We start from the raw sequence: 16,617 nt of genomic DNA, 5'->3' as shown, positions 1-16,617 counted from the left end.
TTTGCTCAAGATGCCCCATTCTGTCTTGCCGTAAATCCTGTCTTAGGGCTTACACTAGAAAAACGTTTTTATAAATTGGCCTTAAACAATAAACAAACATGGACACGATCATGTACAATCAGTATCTTCTAATTCACACATAATAATTGATGTCTCGTACTCTTACGACTCCAAATTGTGGAGTTGTAGATGGTACGATCTTATAACCAACCAAACCTCAATCGAAACAATTCAATAAATCTCGATATCATTAGGACTCTCGATTTAATAAAATAACAGGAGTCATTAAAATGGTGATGACCCAAACACCATAATTCAAATTAAACAACAGTCATTAAAATGGTGACGACCCAAAAACCAGCATCCCTAAACCCGATTATCAGTGACCCGAACCCAAGAAGAATATATAATCTGTCCAAGTAATGGACTCGATATTTCAAACGACGGAGTCAGGATTTAAAGTTAATCGAACTTTTGAGAAGGGCTCCTCCAAAACCCAGCATCCCTAAACCGATCCCACATCTGTTTATCCAACTCAACCGCCTCCGCTAACCCATCAATCGAAACCTTAACCTTCTCAAACTCCTTAAACTCAACATCCGACAACTCATCAATATACCCCACCACATGCTGACCTGGCTGATGCTGACAATGCCGCTGCTGCTGATTTGTCACGTTGACTTCCATAGCTTCTTCAAGAATCACCTTCTTCTTCTTCCTTTTCTTGGTCAACGTCTTCCGACGTTGACTCTTCCACATTCGACGTACGACATTCATCGGAACCTTATAGACGGCCAAGACTAGAAACTCGAGCAAAACACATGGACAACAACAACATAATAAACATACGTTCCCGGTCGTCCCTCCAGCGACCTCTCTAACGTTTGTAGACGACGTTGAGGTTGACCGAGTTGTTGCGAATACGGCGATTAGAGGTTGTCGTCGGTTTGTCGACGTTGTTGATGTTGATCTTGTCACTGTTTGGCCTGACATTTTTTTTTATGGTTTTATGAGAAACTTGGTATTATGATTTATGAATCATGATTAAAGAAAAAGGGTGTATTTGTATATACATGTAATAATAATATTGTGCATGAAATTATATAGAGGGATATATAATGGGTGTCACGTACAGCTGTTTTTTGTTACTATGGGTATTATTTCAATTCGGCTGTAAAACAGATTAACTGAATTCTGTTCCAAAACCATAAATCATAAAGCCTCTCCCTAACGGTTAGAGCGGACAAGTCTGACCCGACCCGAGTGGCCGAGCAAACCCGGTCCGGCAGGGCTCGAAATATTGTGGCCCGGTCCCGAACTCGACCCGACCCGATATTGACTCGACCCGATTAAATTGATGACCTGATAATTATTAAGCTTAATTTTTATCAAAGTGAAAGTGATTTTGTATTTAGGTGTTGTTTGGCCAAGCTTAAAAAGTGATTTTGTAATTGAAAAAGTAGTAACTTGGCCAAACATGGTAAATTATAGAGTTTTAAAAGTGATTTTGAGAAGTCAAAAACTGATTATTCACCCCTAAAAGCAGAAGTAGATATTTATTACTTCTACTTCTCCTTTTTACATAAAGAACCAAATAAGCAAACAAAAGTTGTATTAAAGTAGTTAGGCCAAACATGTAAATTTTGTAAGAAACCGCTTTTACAAAAGTATGGCCAAACAACTAAAACTTTTCCAAAAAGTAAATTGTGAATAAACTCCTTTTAAAAATAAAAAGTCATTTTCCATAAGCAATGCCAAACAGCACCTTAGATTGATATGTTTGACTTAGTAATAAAGTAATTAAACCAAATAATAGGTTAAAAACTAAATTTAATTGTAAAAAATTGTAGTAATGCGATTAAGTAACCGAACCCGATAATGACCCGACCCAAACCCGATCTGACCCGAAAGGATATGCTGACCCGATATGACCGAACCTGATACGACGACCCGACCCGACCCAAAACCGACCCGACTGGCCCGATTACCACCTCTAGTAACAGTCATGAAACGTGAGCAAAAGTCGTAATCTGTTATTGGGTTCGGATCTGTCTTAGCTTGGGGCCTTATTAGGTCATTCTATATTAGGTCTTAGAGTTTATTATATAAACTCTCTAAACATCTCCCTAATAGTCATGCTCATACCGTGTGGATCCGAAAAACTCCTCATTATATCAATAAAACTCTCTTCTTTCTAGCCTATTGACCTAGCAATCAAAACCGGTTAACGAAAAATCATCTGTAAGTCCACTTCCACCCAAACCTAAACCTAAACCTAAACCTAAACCCTTGAATTCCCAATTCATTCAACGACATCAGCCTATACAATAATATTGAAGTTCTCTAATCTCAACGTACAAGGCACGAAATCGAGTTTCTGATCATAATTGGTGAGTTCTCTTATTCATATACAGTACAATCTAGTTTAGTTAATTATTTATATTCAATTGTGAATTATTTATAGCGATGTTAAGATGTTATCATCTTGTCCAAAATTCCTAATTCCTCTTTTTCTTTCTAAGTGAGTTTGTGCTGATTGGTAAATAACTAAATATAATTTATAGTCAAATTAAACCGAACCAAACCAGCTAGTATTATTTTCTAAGGCAACTTAATAATTTAATGGCTATTCTAGTAATTAGAATGATAATATCCTTAGTTTGGACAATATTTTAATGAAACGGCTATTTTGGCGAATACTTTGAAAGAAATTGCTAATTTCGCAAAAGACTCGTCTGAATCTGTAATCTGATCAATAAAACTCCCTTCTGCCTTGTGGACGTAACTAACACATTATTTTTATTTGTCTTTCTTGCTTCTGTTATAACAATACCTTGTACTCGTATGAAATTTGATGTAAGATTTTTCTCTGTCAAAGTTTAAGGATTATTTTTTTTGGTAACAACTTGTATTCATTATGCTTAATATGGCATCTTTTAATTTTAAGACTAACGAGCTGTTCTCAAATCATATCCGATAATTAAGGTTTTTTTTTAAATAAAAAAAAAAAAACTCTTAAGGTCAAAGTTGATAAAACATGTTGATAAAAGAGGAGAAGAATTACCACTTTATTAAGGCAATGAACTACTTCTACAAGAGGCTACTCCTTGACAATTGGTTGGTTTTAGAGTAAAACACTCTTGGGCCTGCGTTATGGACTATGTCTCTTCCGTTTGGATGCGGCCTAGGCCTGTTGTTGGATTTAACAGTCATATATATTTGTATTTGTTTTTCAGATGGTTGCAACCAAGGAGCTAGCTAAGTAAAGAGGAAGTAGCATCAACTATAAAACCATGATGAGTTCATTTTCAGCTGCATCATTATTCACAGTCTACACAACATTGACTGCAATTGTCTCTCTATTTCAACAATTTTACAACCAATTCATTCCTCAACAAGTTAGAAACTACATTTTTGCTAAGATTGAGCAATTGTTTAACAAACCCTCTCCCAAGGAATCCTTCACTTTGGTCGTAAATAGGTACGCGGACATTTCCAACAATAACAATGCAACAATAACAATGTAGTTTCTCTATTTCAACAATAGCCATTAGACCTGTCAAAACTCGACCCGACCCGAAAACCCAACCCGTTTTTAGGGTTACAAACCCGATTTTTTCGACCCGCGACCCTTCTGACACGAATCCAAAATGACCCGTTATTTTAGGGTCGAGACCCGACCCGAAGGATCGACCCGTTGGGTCAAGGGAAAATTCTGAATTTTATTAAAAATATTGATATTTATATATTATATTTGAAAATATTGTTAAAAAATTATTTTTTTTATTAGTTAAAATTAAAAATTCAACTAAAAAGTCAATTTTATATAACTTTTATAATATGTAGTAATGAAATAATTATTAAAAAAACTTTATTTTAATAATTATATCAATATTTATTGTATATGATTAAAATAATAATTTTAAATATATTTTACTCTTTAAAAAAATCGTTTAAAAAAGGCGTTAAAAATTATTTCTTGACCCGTATTAAAACCCTAACCTGACCCGTGACCTGTATCTAACCCGACCCGTGACCCGATCCGCCCGACCCGTTTAATAGGTCTAATAGCCATTGTCTCTCTATATATTTCAACAATAACAATGTAGTTTCTAACTCTGGTCGTAAATAGGTACGTGGACGACATGGGTTACAATAACATACTCTACCAGGCTTGTGAACTCTACATTTCCAACAAGCTTCGTATGAGTGCCACACGGCTTAACGCCGGCTACACGAACGTCAATGAACCAATATCCTATCGAATTACACAAGGTGAAGAATATGTCGAAACCCTAGAAATGGATGGAATTAAAATACTTTGGAAACTTGTTTGTAGAAACCATAAGGGCGAGGAGGATAATTACACGGTGGGTGAGTTGTCATTTGAGCTATGTTTCGACATTGCGTATAAGAATCATGTTCTTGATTTCCACTTACCATGTGTAGTGGTTAAGTATTATGAAGAAAAAATGGAACTACAAAAAGATATTTATCTTTATACATTGGAGGGTCAAGGAAATGGTTGGAAATCGGTCGAGTTTAAACATCCGTTTACATTCGATGCATTGGCCTTAGATCCAGATCTTAAAAAAGGTATTATTATTACAGTTAATGTATTATACAATTGGTTGTATATACAATTTATTCAATATTGTTGAGCTTTGTTACAATGTTGTCGAGCTCTATTAACAAAATTATCGAGCTATGTACAAAGTTGTTGAGCTTAACAGAATAATTATTAAGCTCAATAACTTCGTAAAATAGCTCAATAACTTGTAAAATAATTCAACAACTTTGTGTGAGAGCTCGATAACTTTGATGAAGTTGTATAATGCTATTATACAACTGGTTGTAGGATAGTATTTGTGTTATTATTAAATATGTATAATATAATATTGACATATTATATTATACATATTATTGTAAATATTCTTTTAAACATAATATTGACATATTATATTATACTAGTGTAGATCCCGTGCTACAGCACGGTATTTTTTAGTTTTTTTTTATAAAGAGACATTCTCATTAAATTAATTGCATAAATTAACGGTATCTTTAATGTTATAATATACTAATATAATCTTAGTAAAAGGTAGTAAATGAAAATTTATTACCATCAAAAGACACTTTTAAGTTAAGTTATTTTTGCCTTAAACCATTTTTACTTTACTATAAAAATTAACTCAATAATGCTATATCATTGCATGAAACTAACTTATGACATTAAATTACAATTAAGTGATGTAAAAATGTAAAATCTAATTAAAACGCGTATAAACCTTATAACATTTAGAATGTAATTGATGAAGGATAATATAAGAAATATATTTACGTAATTTTAGGGTGTTAATGATAACAATAATTATGTTAAAGACTGCATAAGAAGAAGTTTGCAATGTTAGAGTGTAATTGATGAAGAATAATATCTATGGAATGGAGATGATTGCATAATAAATTATGGATTTTAATGAAAAAGTCATAAATATGAATTTTAATTAGAAGATTAGAATTTAATTATAAGAATATATTAATTGAAAAGATAATAATGTAACGATTTTTTTTTACTTATTACCTTATTTAGCTAGATGCCTTTTGGAGGGAAAACTAAGAGAATTTTTATTCTCTTAGTAGTAGGGGATTAGTAAATATGTATAATATAATATGTCAATATTATCTTTCTATATTCTAAGATAGTGTGGCCCTGTTTGGTAAACAGCGGATTAATATTAGCAGAAGCAGATTTAGAAAGCAGATTTGACTAGCATAATGATTTAGCGGGTTTGACTAGAAGATTTATTTAGCAGAATTGTTTTAGAGGTGTTTGGTAATTGTCAGTTTTAGATTAGCAGATTGTTTAGATTCTTTGTAAAATGACAAATAAGGATATGAATAAATTATTTATTAAATATATAAAAGGAATGTTAGTATTTTTTAAGGGGGTAAATATGACAATATTTTTTCATTCTAATCCGCTAATCTAATATGCTAGTAGGAGCAGCATATTGCAAAATAGCATATTGGACCCCAATATGCTATTTCAATATGCCATTAACCAAACGCTCTAAATAGCATATTCGTAAGTCAAACATGCTAAATCTCTCCAATATGCTGAAATTTGGCCAATATGCCATTTACCAAACAGAGCCTGTATATCGTAAATATTCGTATCTTGTATTTCGTTCAAACTTGTACTCCTATTATATATATCGTATCAATAGAATGACACGGTCAGGGATTCAATCATTTGCAGGTATTATTAGTGATTTAGATAAGTTTATTAAGAGAAAGGAGTTTTATAATAGGGTAGGAAGAGCATGGAAAAGAGGGTATCTATTATATGGGCCTCCTGGTACCGGGAAATCTAGCTTGGTCGCGGCCATGGCGAATTACCTAAGGTTTGATATCTATGATCTACAACTTGGTGGTGTACACGATGATGCAACTTTAAGGAAGTTGATGCTTTCTACTCAGAATAAGTCGATTGTGGTCATTGAAGATATTGATTGTGCCTTAGGCCTTTCTCGGCAATACTCTAGCTGGGACTATGATGGTTTTGATAATGATGATTTCGATCAACATGAACATGAGAATCGAAGCATTATTCGAGCTAATGATACTGTGGAGGCAAATTCCAAAGAGGTTAGTGACTCATCATCACAATTTTACTTACATGTGATTCTTTGGTTCTATTGTACTATTAAACTAGTTTAGACTACGTGCAATAAATGCACGGTATATATAATATTTTTTTAATAAATAAATAACTTATAAAATAGTGATATTTCATTAATTGTCCATATTTCTCATTATTGTATTTTGTTTTCTTGACAATTAATCAAGAGATTTGTTTTTGCTTAAATGTATTTTAAAACAAAATATTTTTTACCCATAAAGCTAATGAATTCAATTTTTTAGTCATCTCAATTTTTATTTGTCACGAAAGTAATAACAGTGATCAGTTTTGTTTTGTATGTAGCATGTATCAAGTCATTCTTAAATAATAGTATCAATAAAAGATTTAGCAATTTATAGTTTTATATAAATTTTATTTATATTTTAATTAAAATATTATAGTTTGGAGTTAGATGTGAAAATAATATAATTGAGTAAAAGATTAATTTTAATTAAAAGATAATAATTTAATGTAATACAAATGTAATTATTAGTTTCCTTTTTTAGTAAATGCACATAATTGTAGTTACCTTCCTTATTTAACAAGATATTTTTGGAGGGAAAAATGTGAGAATTCCTATTCATTTTAGTAAATAGGAGATACTAAGTATAATACTAGTATAGATCCCACGCTAAGGCACGGTTTTTAAATAGAAATATTAAAGAAAATACAAAGTAACAATTATAAAACCTGATATTTAATTGTAAAATTTATTATTATTAATATTTTGTATTAATCGGTGGAAAAGGGAAAGTTTAGTATAATCCAGTTGTATTTTGGGCGTGTTATTATCATGTCATTTCAGGTTGAGTATGTTTTGTGTGGTCTATTATATTGCTAACAATATAACATTTTTGGTAGTGCAGTTATCACTGTCGGGGCTATTGAATTTCATTGATGGTCTATGGTCAAGTTGCGGAGACGAGAGAATAATTATTTTCACCACAAACCAAAAGGAAAGGCTAGACCCTGCTTTGTTGCGTCCAGGGCGAATGGACATGCATATACATATGTCATACTTGACCATGGGTGGCTTCAGGATCCTTGTCAACAATTACCTTGGAGTTACAGGGGAGCATGCACTGTTTAAGGAGATTGAGCAACTACTTGAACTTGCAAATGCAACTCCAGCAGAAGTAGCTGAAGAGTTGATACGAAGCGAAGACGCTGATGTTGCCCTTACTAATGTTGTTGAAATGCTCAAGAAGCGATTGGGAACAAGTCGAGAAAAGAAGAAACAACACGATAATGAAGAGTAAGAATCCATCTAATGAATGATCTAAGGACAAGGTGTTAAACTCAACAACGGGTCTGGGCCACATCCAAACGGAGGAAAAAGAGTCCACAACGCAGGTCCAATATGGTTCCACTCTAAAACCAATTGGCAATAGAGGGAGTAGCTTCTTGCCTTATAAAGTGGCAATTCTTCTCCTCTTTTATCAATGTGGGCAACCCTCACATGTGGAACTTTGGGTTTCTTCACGCAAGGTGTAATTAAACTGATAGAAATTCTGAGTTTACTATCTTCACTTTTAGGTGAGTTTAATTATACGAATTAATTATTATTATCTTCCATCATTCTACAATGTTTGTTTAGATGAATGGACAATGGTCATATCATTTTAAGAGTCAGTGGTGGAACGAGGGGGGTTAGTAGGGGCGCTCGCCCTGCTCGCGCTTGAAATTTTCGAAAGTTTTAGTTAAAATTTTCAAAAAAAAATTTGAGGTTCCCTTATAAAATTACCCTTTCGCCTCCGCTGAGTTCAAATTCTGGCTCTGTCACTGTTAATAGTGCTTGCTTAGTTGCCCAATGGCGTTTCTTCAAATGATTGTAAATCGTAATATTATGTGAAGGTTTCTTTTTAATGTTAACCTTTTTTTTTTTTTATATTGATTAAAATATATATATAGTTTACAATTCCATTTATGAATTACGTACACTTGTAATCCAAAACTCAATGAAATAGAAAAACAATGTGGTGACACATTTTCAACCAATGCAACCATAGCTCATGTAAAGACTTGTATATAGGCTATAAGACAATGTGATATGGAGTAGTATAATGCTGAAAATACGTCAAGGGTTGAGGAAAATTAGGGGTGTCACTTGTCCAAGTCAATATCTATACACAAATTCTCGTTATAGACGGATCAAATATCCATCCGAATGAAACGTGAGCAAAAGTCGTAAAGAAAAAAGCGCAGTTAAGTAAAGATAAAACGTATGTAAAGAGCGTAAAGGATATCTGTAAAATGTAAGTTAATGCGTAAAACATAAACGTAACATGGTGCGTAAAGCACAACATTATGTTAATTGTTGCGAATTTTTAATAATATAGTAATTACTTATATGAGACGGGCTTATACTAACTAATTTAGTCTAATAAGGAATTGACTTGGTTTTGGAAGGCCATGGAATCTGTGGTTGGCAGCACTCAGCAGTCAAGGGAGAGGTCTAAATCAGGGAGTAGGAGTCACCAATACAAAGACAAAATAATACTATTTCATTCATTCATTCATAGATGAGGAAATTAATTAGTGGAGGGATTGTCATTTTGTTTATTTTTACAAGAAAAAAGAGTGGAAAACTTGTCATTTGACAGCTTAAAAATTTAAAATCACTACGAGTATATTGATCGATCCAAACTTGTCATACACTAGCTTTCTTTTCTCCAAATGTTCCCCAGAGCCTCATTTTATCCAGTGTAACCTTTAGCTAGACCTGGCAAAAGTAATCTGACCTAATTGACCCGAAATTTGAAGTGACTCGAACTACATCACCTGAATGGGACTTGAAAACCCAAATTGACCTGGCCCGACCCGAACATGACCCGAGTTTTCTTGACCCTAACTGACCCAACCCGAAAATGACCCGATCCGAAACTACCAAACCCGAAAATGACCCGACAAAATATAGCTCTAATTACTGAAAAGACTTGAAATGACTGTTTCTCTATTATTCATTGACCCGAAAATGCCCCGTCTCGAAACAACCCGACCCGCTTGACCCGAAAAGACCTGTCCCGACCCAAATTGACCTGAGTTCAATGAGAGACCCGAACTGACCCGACCCGTTGACCCGTTTTTGCCAGGTCTATCTTTAGCCGTTGAATTACTTTTAACTTAATCATATGTCTTGTGTTCGAGCCATATGAATATAGACGTGTTAACACTCATGAAAGAGAACTTTATCTCCCCAATATTCGTACCCGACTTGAATCCGGATTAAAAATAATTGAAACGTCACTACATCTTTAGTGGGCTAGAAATATATCTGATAACCGGGTTAACTGAGTCGGGTCAACCGAGTCATTTTCGGGTTTGCCAGAATTTGGGTCACAAGTCACAACATCTTGTGTCATTTTGGAGTCTATTATTATCAAGTTTTTCATGGATAATAATTGTCTCATTTACAACAATAAACATTCAGGGGTCATTACTAATTCGGGTCAATTAGGATTACGGTCATACTCGGGACTTCGTTCGGGTTTCGGGTTTAATGTCGGGTTTGGATCCGAGTATTCGGGCCAGGCAATTTCGCAAATAGCCCTATTACAACAATCATATACTCTCTATATTTCATTGCGTTTTGTTGTTTCATCCTTCAGCCGCCGAATTGCAACAATTTGCTCATGTTTTTTCACTTCAATTTAAGTCGGTAACCTCAATCTTTCCTTATTTCCCCAATTATTTTTCCTCGTTTTCGTTTATATAAGATATGTTTATTGGATTTTCAGACAAAAGTAATTGTACCATTAACACAATTAGCATAATATTAGCAAGAATTTCCCCGATTCTACACAGAAAAGAACCCAATAGATTCAAAGTTTGAGTTTTTATCATCTGGGTACTTGAGATTTTGTTCAAAGATTGAATTTTATTATCTGGGTACTTGAGATTTTAGCTTGTTTTGTTGTAATTTGATCTGGGTATTGAAAATTTAGGAAAAAAATTAGGGCAAAAAATGGGTGATTTTGATTTTGATTGTAAGAAAGTTAGGAATATATGTATACTTGCTCATGTTGATCATGGAAAAACTACACTTGCTGATCATTTAATTGCTGGTTGTGGTGGTGCCGTTCACCCGAAACAAGCTGGTAAATTGAGGTTTATGGATTATTTAGATGAGGAACAAAGGAGAGCAATTACAATGAAAAGTTCATCAATTGGTCTTAATTTTAGAGATTATCATATTAATTTGATAGATTCCCCTGGACATATGGATTTCTGTAGTGAGGTTTCGACTGCTGCGCGGTTGAGTGATGGTGCATTGGTTCTGGTTGATGCTGTTGAGGGTGTTCATATTCAGACCCATGCTGTTTTGAGACAAGCGTGGGTCGAAAAGCTTACGCCTTGTTTAGTGCTTAATAAGATTGATAGGTTGATATATGAATTGAAGCTTACCCCTATGGAGGCTTATAATAGGTTGTTGAGGATTGTTCATGAGGTGAATAATATAGTGAGTGGTTATAAGTCGGAGAAGTATTTGTCGGATGTCGATTCTATACTTGCAGGTCCGTCTGGTGGTGATTTGGGTGAGGATGAAAATCAGGAGTTTGTTGAGGACGATGAGGAAGATACTTTTCAGCCTCAAAAGGGTAATGTGGCTTTTGTTTGTGCTTTGGATGGATGGGGTTTTTGTGTTGGGGAGTTTGCCGAGTTCTATGCTAAAAAATTTGGGGCAAGCGCTGCTTCTTTTAAGAAGGCGTTATGGGGTCCTAGGTATTTTAACCCAAAGACGAAAATGATTGTGAGCAAAAAAGCTATGGGTGGAGGAAGTAATTTACGACCTATGTTTGTTCAATTTGTGCTAGAACCATTGTGGCAGGTATACCAAGGTGCTTTTGAGCCTGATGGTGGTAGGGCTATGTTAGAGAAGGTCGTAAAAAACTTTCAGTTGTCTGTGCCTCCTCGTGAGCTTCAGCATAAAGATCCAAAAATTGCGCTTCAGGCTGTTTTGAGCCGTTGGCTTCCTCTCTCGAATACCATTTTGTCTATGGTGGTTCAATGTATGCCGGACCCTATTGATGCTCAATCTTTCCGAATCTCACGTTTACTTCCAAAGAGAGAAGTTGTGGATCAAATGGCCGGCTCTGAAGTGTTTGCCAGGGCCGAACATGTGAGGCGATGCGTTGAAACATGTGATTCTAGTCCTGAAGCACCAACTGTTGCATTTGTCTCCAAAATTTTTGCCGTCCCTTTGAACTTGATCCCGGCAAGGGGTCCCAATAATGAAACAATAGACACTTCTTCTGAAGAAGAATCCGATGAATGCTTTCTTGCTTTTGCTAGAATTTTTAGCGGAGTTCTTACCATGGGGCAGAAGATATTTGTGCTTTCTGCTTTGTATGATCCATTGAAAGTGGAAACCAAGCAGAAGCATTTACAGGAAGCTGAAGTCAGGTCACTGTACCTTATGATGGGTCAGGGTCTTAAGCCAGTATCGTCAGTGAAAGCCGGCAATGTTGTAGCTATTCGAGGGCTTGGGCATCATATCTTGAAAAGCGCAACTCTTTGTTCCACGAAAGACTGTTGGCCTTTTTCAAGTTTGATGTTTCAAGTCTCGCCTATGCTTAAAGTTGCAATCGAGCCCTCAGATCCAGCAGATATGGGGGCACTCTTGAAGGGTTTGATTCTTTTGAATCGGGCTGACCCATTTGTAGAGGTTACTGTCTCTTCGAGAGGAGAACATGTCCTTGCTGCTGCAGGAGAGGTCCATATCGAGCGATGCATTAAAGATTTGAGGGAAAGATTTGCTAAGGTGAGCTTGGAAGTTTCTCCACCACTTGTCTCTTATAAAGAGACTATTGAGGGCGAAGGACCTAACCCGTTAGATAATCTCAAAGTGTTGACTGGTGCTACTGACTATGTCGAAAAGACAACACCTAATGGTAGATGTACCGTTAGAGTACGTGTCATGAAGCTCCCAACAGCTCTCACAAAATTACTTGATGAAAGTTCGGACACCCTAGGCGAAATAATCAGTGGTAAACTCGGACAAACTTATAAGAAATTGGAGTCCCAGATTGGTGCTATTGTTCCAGAAGATGAACAACCACTTGAAGCTCTGAGGAAAAGAATTATGGATGCTCTAGAAAGCGATATTATTTCTGCAAATGAGAAAAGCGATGCTGAGAAGAATAAAAAGTGTAAATTGATTTGGGAACAGCTTGTGAAGAGAATTTGGGCCCTCGGGCCCGGGCAAGTTGGCCCGAATCTACTTCTTACCCCAGATTCTGAAGTAGAAAATACTGATAATTCAGTGATTGTTTCGGGTTTCCCTTACGTTTCTGCTAAACTTGGGTTTGATACCGATTCTAGAGGCAATACTGATAACCATGCTGAAGCTGTTAGCCTGGAGAATAGTGTGTTATCAGGATTTCAAATTGCCACCTCAGCAGGTCCTTTATGCGATGAACCGATGTGGGGTCTGGCATTTATTGTCGAGGCCCACATTCACCCATCTGAAGTTCACTCAAACGAGCTTGAAAACCCGCAACAGTCCCTGGACCAATATGGGATGTTCACTGGTCAGGTCATGACAGTTGTCAAGGAAGCATGTAGAGCTGCTGTACTTCAGAAGAGACCACGGCTTGTGGAGGCCATGTACTTTTGTGAGCTAAACACGCCAGCCGAGTATCTAGGAGCCATGTATGGTGTCCTGGGTCGAAGAAGGGTTCGAGTAGTGAAGGAAGAAATGCAAGAAAGTTCACCATTGTTTACAGTGCATGCTTATTTGCCAGTTTCTGAAAGTTTTGGATTTGCTGATGAACTTAGGAATAAGACGTCCGGATCTTCCAGTGCCCTGCTCGTCTTAAGTCATTGGGAAGCGCTCATGGAGGACCCATTTTTTGTCCCTAAAACTGAGGAAGAGCTTGAAGAATTTGGAGACGGTTCGAGTGTTCCTCAGAATACAGCCAGAAAGCTCATTGATGCTGTAAGGAGGAGGAAAGGACTGCCAGTCGAGGAAAAAGTAGTGCAACATGCAACTAAGCAAAGGACTTTGGCTCGCAAGGTCTAGTTAGTTTATCGAATACATGAAAGCGTGAAGATCTGCTACCCTGGTATTTTGGTTTCGACATACATACTGTAATGCTCAACTTTTTTGTTTTCTGCAATGCACAATGTTGAAAATAGCCTGATTAATCTTGGATTCTTGGATATTTTGGTACTCTGTGAATGGATTGATAAGGCAAAGTTTTCCCGGCACGATTTATTAATTATTCTGTATTCTGTATCTTTATCATGGCTTGATTGTCTTTATACTTCTAGTCTTCTACTGTATTATCGAAGCCTTGGCACATGAACTGAGTGTCGGTCTATTTTCTCTGTACTACTTGTTCCGCTTCGTTGAGGATGGCGATCATGGAGCGTAAGACCAAAGCACTGATTTATGATTTTGGGATTGTTGTTCACAATCTTAGGTTAGTAAATTCGCAATCTATAAAATCTTATTAAAAGACTAGCCTCAAACACAAATTCTCATTTGTGACCAACAATATCCGTCACTTTGGAGTGACGGATACCATTTTACCGCACAAAGTACCCACTTTTTCTCTCTCTGCAACACTGTTCATGTGGTCCCCTTTCTCCACTAACCCATTTTGTTACCATTTTATCTCACAAAATATCCGCCACAAATGGTAACCCGTCACAAGGGAGACCAATTGAGCCTCAAAAGACCACGCAGACAATGCCACGTAGGATAAGGAAAAGCCACGTATGCATTTGCAATGCCACATCTTAATCCGCGTGTCACTCTAATCTATAAAATTTTATTAAAAGGCTATTTGAAACACCTATTAAATGTCACGTAAACATCGACTAAAAGCCACCTAAGATTATAAATGTTACGTAGACATCGACTGTCACCTAGTAATAAATTATTTTTTAATCCACCCTTTTTTCCTTCTTTAAAAAAACCAAAATCGGATTAGTAATCCCTATTCTTTTACTCCACCCACATATGAATCAACTACATATACAATTTTCAGAATATCATCTTCCCCAATTTTTTTGCCAAAATGCATTTGGATTGCCGATATCCGCGTTGAAATATATTTCTATCTATACAATATAGTTAAATGACTAGCTAAATCATCTATAAAATATCATTAAAAGACTAACTTGAGTAGTATTTAATTGTCATGTGACAACTCTCAAAAACCTCCTAATATAGGGTATAATATTTCATGTCTAATTAAGTTCTAATAATAATAATAATAATAATAATAATAATAATAATAATAATAATAATAATAATAATAATAATAACACATTCAAGATGTTTTATTATGCATTTACTCCACTTTTGTTTTTCCTCCTCTCTCATTCATTGTAAGTTCGTAACCTAATTTCAACCTTTCATCTTACTCTTGAATTCTTAATCTTAATGAATGTTATAGCATTTTTTTCATATATATATACTTCATCTCTTTAAGTGAAATTACATATCTCTTGTGTATAACTTGGTATTGATTTTTATTTATGGTTTTCTTAACATTTCTATTAGTAAATTAAGTCTGACCTCTTTATTTTGTTGTGTTTTATAGGATTCAATGTCATGATCTTCTTTGATGTGAACGCTTTATTGTTATGTTGTAAGTTATACTTTCGCCTATTGTTTTATTTTTCCATTTTTGTTTATTTGTTTAACCCTTTAATTTTCATATATGTATACTTGTATAGTTTCTATTTTTACCAGCTTTGAGTTCAACATGACAAACAAAACCTTATATTTCACCTCATTCATAATTTTTTTTTTTAAAATTAAAAAATATAAGTTGCAAAAAAAAAAAAAAAAAAAAAAAAAAAAAAAAAACTAAAATTGATGCAAACCTTTTATCTCCCTTCCATAACGTTGGTTATGTAACACCCGCGAATTTTCCATTTTGGCAATTATAATTTAATTAACCATTCTATTGTCGTATTTATATTTTAAATTATTTAATTTAATTAATCTCATCATTAAACATGATTTTTATAAATATTATATTTTTAAAGCTTATCTTATACAAAAATAAATATTTTGGTCGGATAATAATAATAATATTTCCCGTCTTGAGTTGTAGTGGGCTTGAGACGTAATTTCTAGTAGAGACCGGCTCAATTTGAGTTGTTGGGCTTTTTATAACTCATGGGCTTTTCTCTCCTCTTTTCCCTTCACAAAACCCCCAACTAAACCCTCACAACTCCATCTCCCTCACTCCTAAATTCTGAAAATTCCCAACAAACACACAACTACAACACCATTGTTACACAACTTCCACCTCCTTCACTAATTTGGCCATAAAACCTTCATTTCTCATCGGTTTTCAACGATTTTCGCGTCTATCTCTTCCTCTCATCACCCTCCATCTTTCTAGGTAAGAAAGATACCGACTTTCCTCCTTTTATAGGGCTGTCGAGCCATTTATACACGGTACCCTTTTCTAGTTTCGATTCTTAGTCTTAATTTGTGTTTTCTTATGTTTAGGAGAAAAGTTAGTTGACCCGGAAGTGGATTCTTGCTTGTGAGACGATTACATTAGAGATTAAGAGCTAAAAAGGTAACGGTGATGGGTTACTCGACTTACATGTCAAAATTGTGTGTTTTATGTGAGGTTGGATGCATATAAATGTTAAAGTTGGTAACTTTCATGTTTCATTACATTATTGTGTTGAATGAAGTAGTTTATGAGAATTTTCATATGTTTGAGTGACATGCTATCTTATTTGAAGGTTCATGATTGATGTCATATGTTTATACTACCCTAACATGCCAAATTTCTAAGTATTCATCATATTAGAGAAGTATGAAATGATTGAATTTAAGATGATTGCCTTTGAAGAACTTTGGATGGTCATTTGTTGGGTTTTTTCGTGTGGGGTGTCCTGCCGGTGGGGCAATGCCTACCCAACGGTAGTAATCATTGAATTTCCAAGTTGGAAAAATGGGA

General features: G+C 35.1%; 2 protein-coding genes and 1 pseudogene across 2 annotated transcripts; 2 read left to right on the top strand and 1 right to left on the bottom strand.

The window, feature by feature from the left end:
• Window positions 1-462: 462 nt before the first annotated feature.
• Window positions 463-1,049, bottom strand: LOC141589673 (uncharacterized). The gene has a single exon (XM_074410305.1). The coding sequence runs from the start codon at window positions 991-993 to the stop codon at window positions 463-465; it is 531 nt and encodes a 176-aa protein (XP_074266406.1). The 5' UTR covers window positions 994-1,049.
• A 1,252-nt stretch (window positions 1,050-2,301) lies between these two features.
• Window positions 2,302-8,033, top strand: LOC141590860 (AAA-ATPase At3g50940-like). Its single transcript, XM_074411386.1, has 5 exons — window positions 2,302-2,390; window positions 3,237-3,481; window positions 4,133-4,596; window positions 6,257-6,645; window positions 7,546-8,033. The coding sequence occupies exons 2-5, from the start codon at window positions 3,294-3,296 to the stop codon at window positions 7,936-7,938; spliced, it is 1,434 nt and encodes a 477-aa protein (XP_074267487.1). The 5' UTR covers window positions 2,302-2,390; window positions 3,237-3,293; the 3' UTR covers window positions 7,939-8,033.
• A 2,112-nt stretch (window positions 8,034-10,145) lies between these two features.
• LOC141591607 (uncharacterized) lies at window positions 10,146-13,888 on the top strand (annotated as a pseudogene).
• Window positions 13,889-16,617: the final 2,729 nt, after the last annotated feature.

The sequence above is a fragment of the Silene latifolia genome, chromosome 7 (genome assembly GCF_048544455.1).
Source record: "Silene latifolia isolate original U9 population chromosome 7, ASM4854445v1, whole genome shotgun sequence".
Lineage (NCBI taxonomy): Eukaryota > Viridiplantae > Streptophyta > Magnoliopsida > Caryophyllales > Caryophyllaceae > Silene > Silene latifolia.
The sequence above is the reverse complement of the archived record's forward strand: the minus strand, read 5'-3'. Positions and strand labels throughout refer to the sequence as shown.

Bases quoted from the DNA above. Each gene is read 5' to 3' on its own strand.
- LOC141590860 (XM_074411386.1), top strand. From the start codon at position 3,294: ATGATGAGTTCATTTTCAGCTGCATCATTATTCACAGTCTACACAACA. The intron at 3,482-4,132 runs GTACGCGGACAT...GGTCGTAAATAG, and splicing joins TTCACTTTGGTCGTAAATAG to GTACGTGGACGACATGGGTT. The intron at 4,597-6,256 runs GTATTATTATTA...AATCATTTGCAG, and splicing joins AGATCCAGATCTTAAAAAAG to GTATTATTAGTGATTTAGAT.
- LOC141589673 (XM_074410305.1), bottom strand. From the start codon at position 993: ATGTCAGGCCAAACAGTGACAAGATCAACATCAACAACGTCGACAAAC.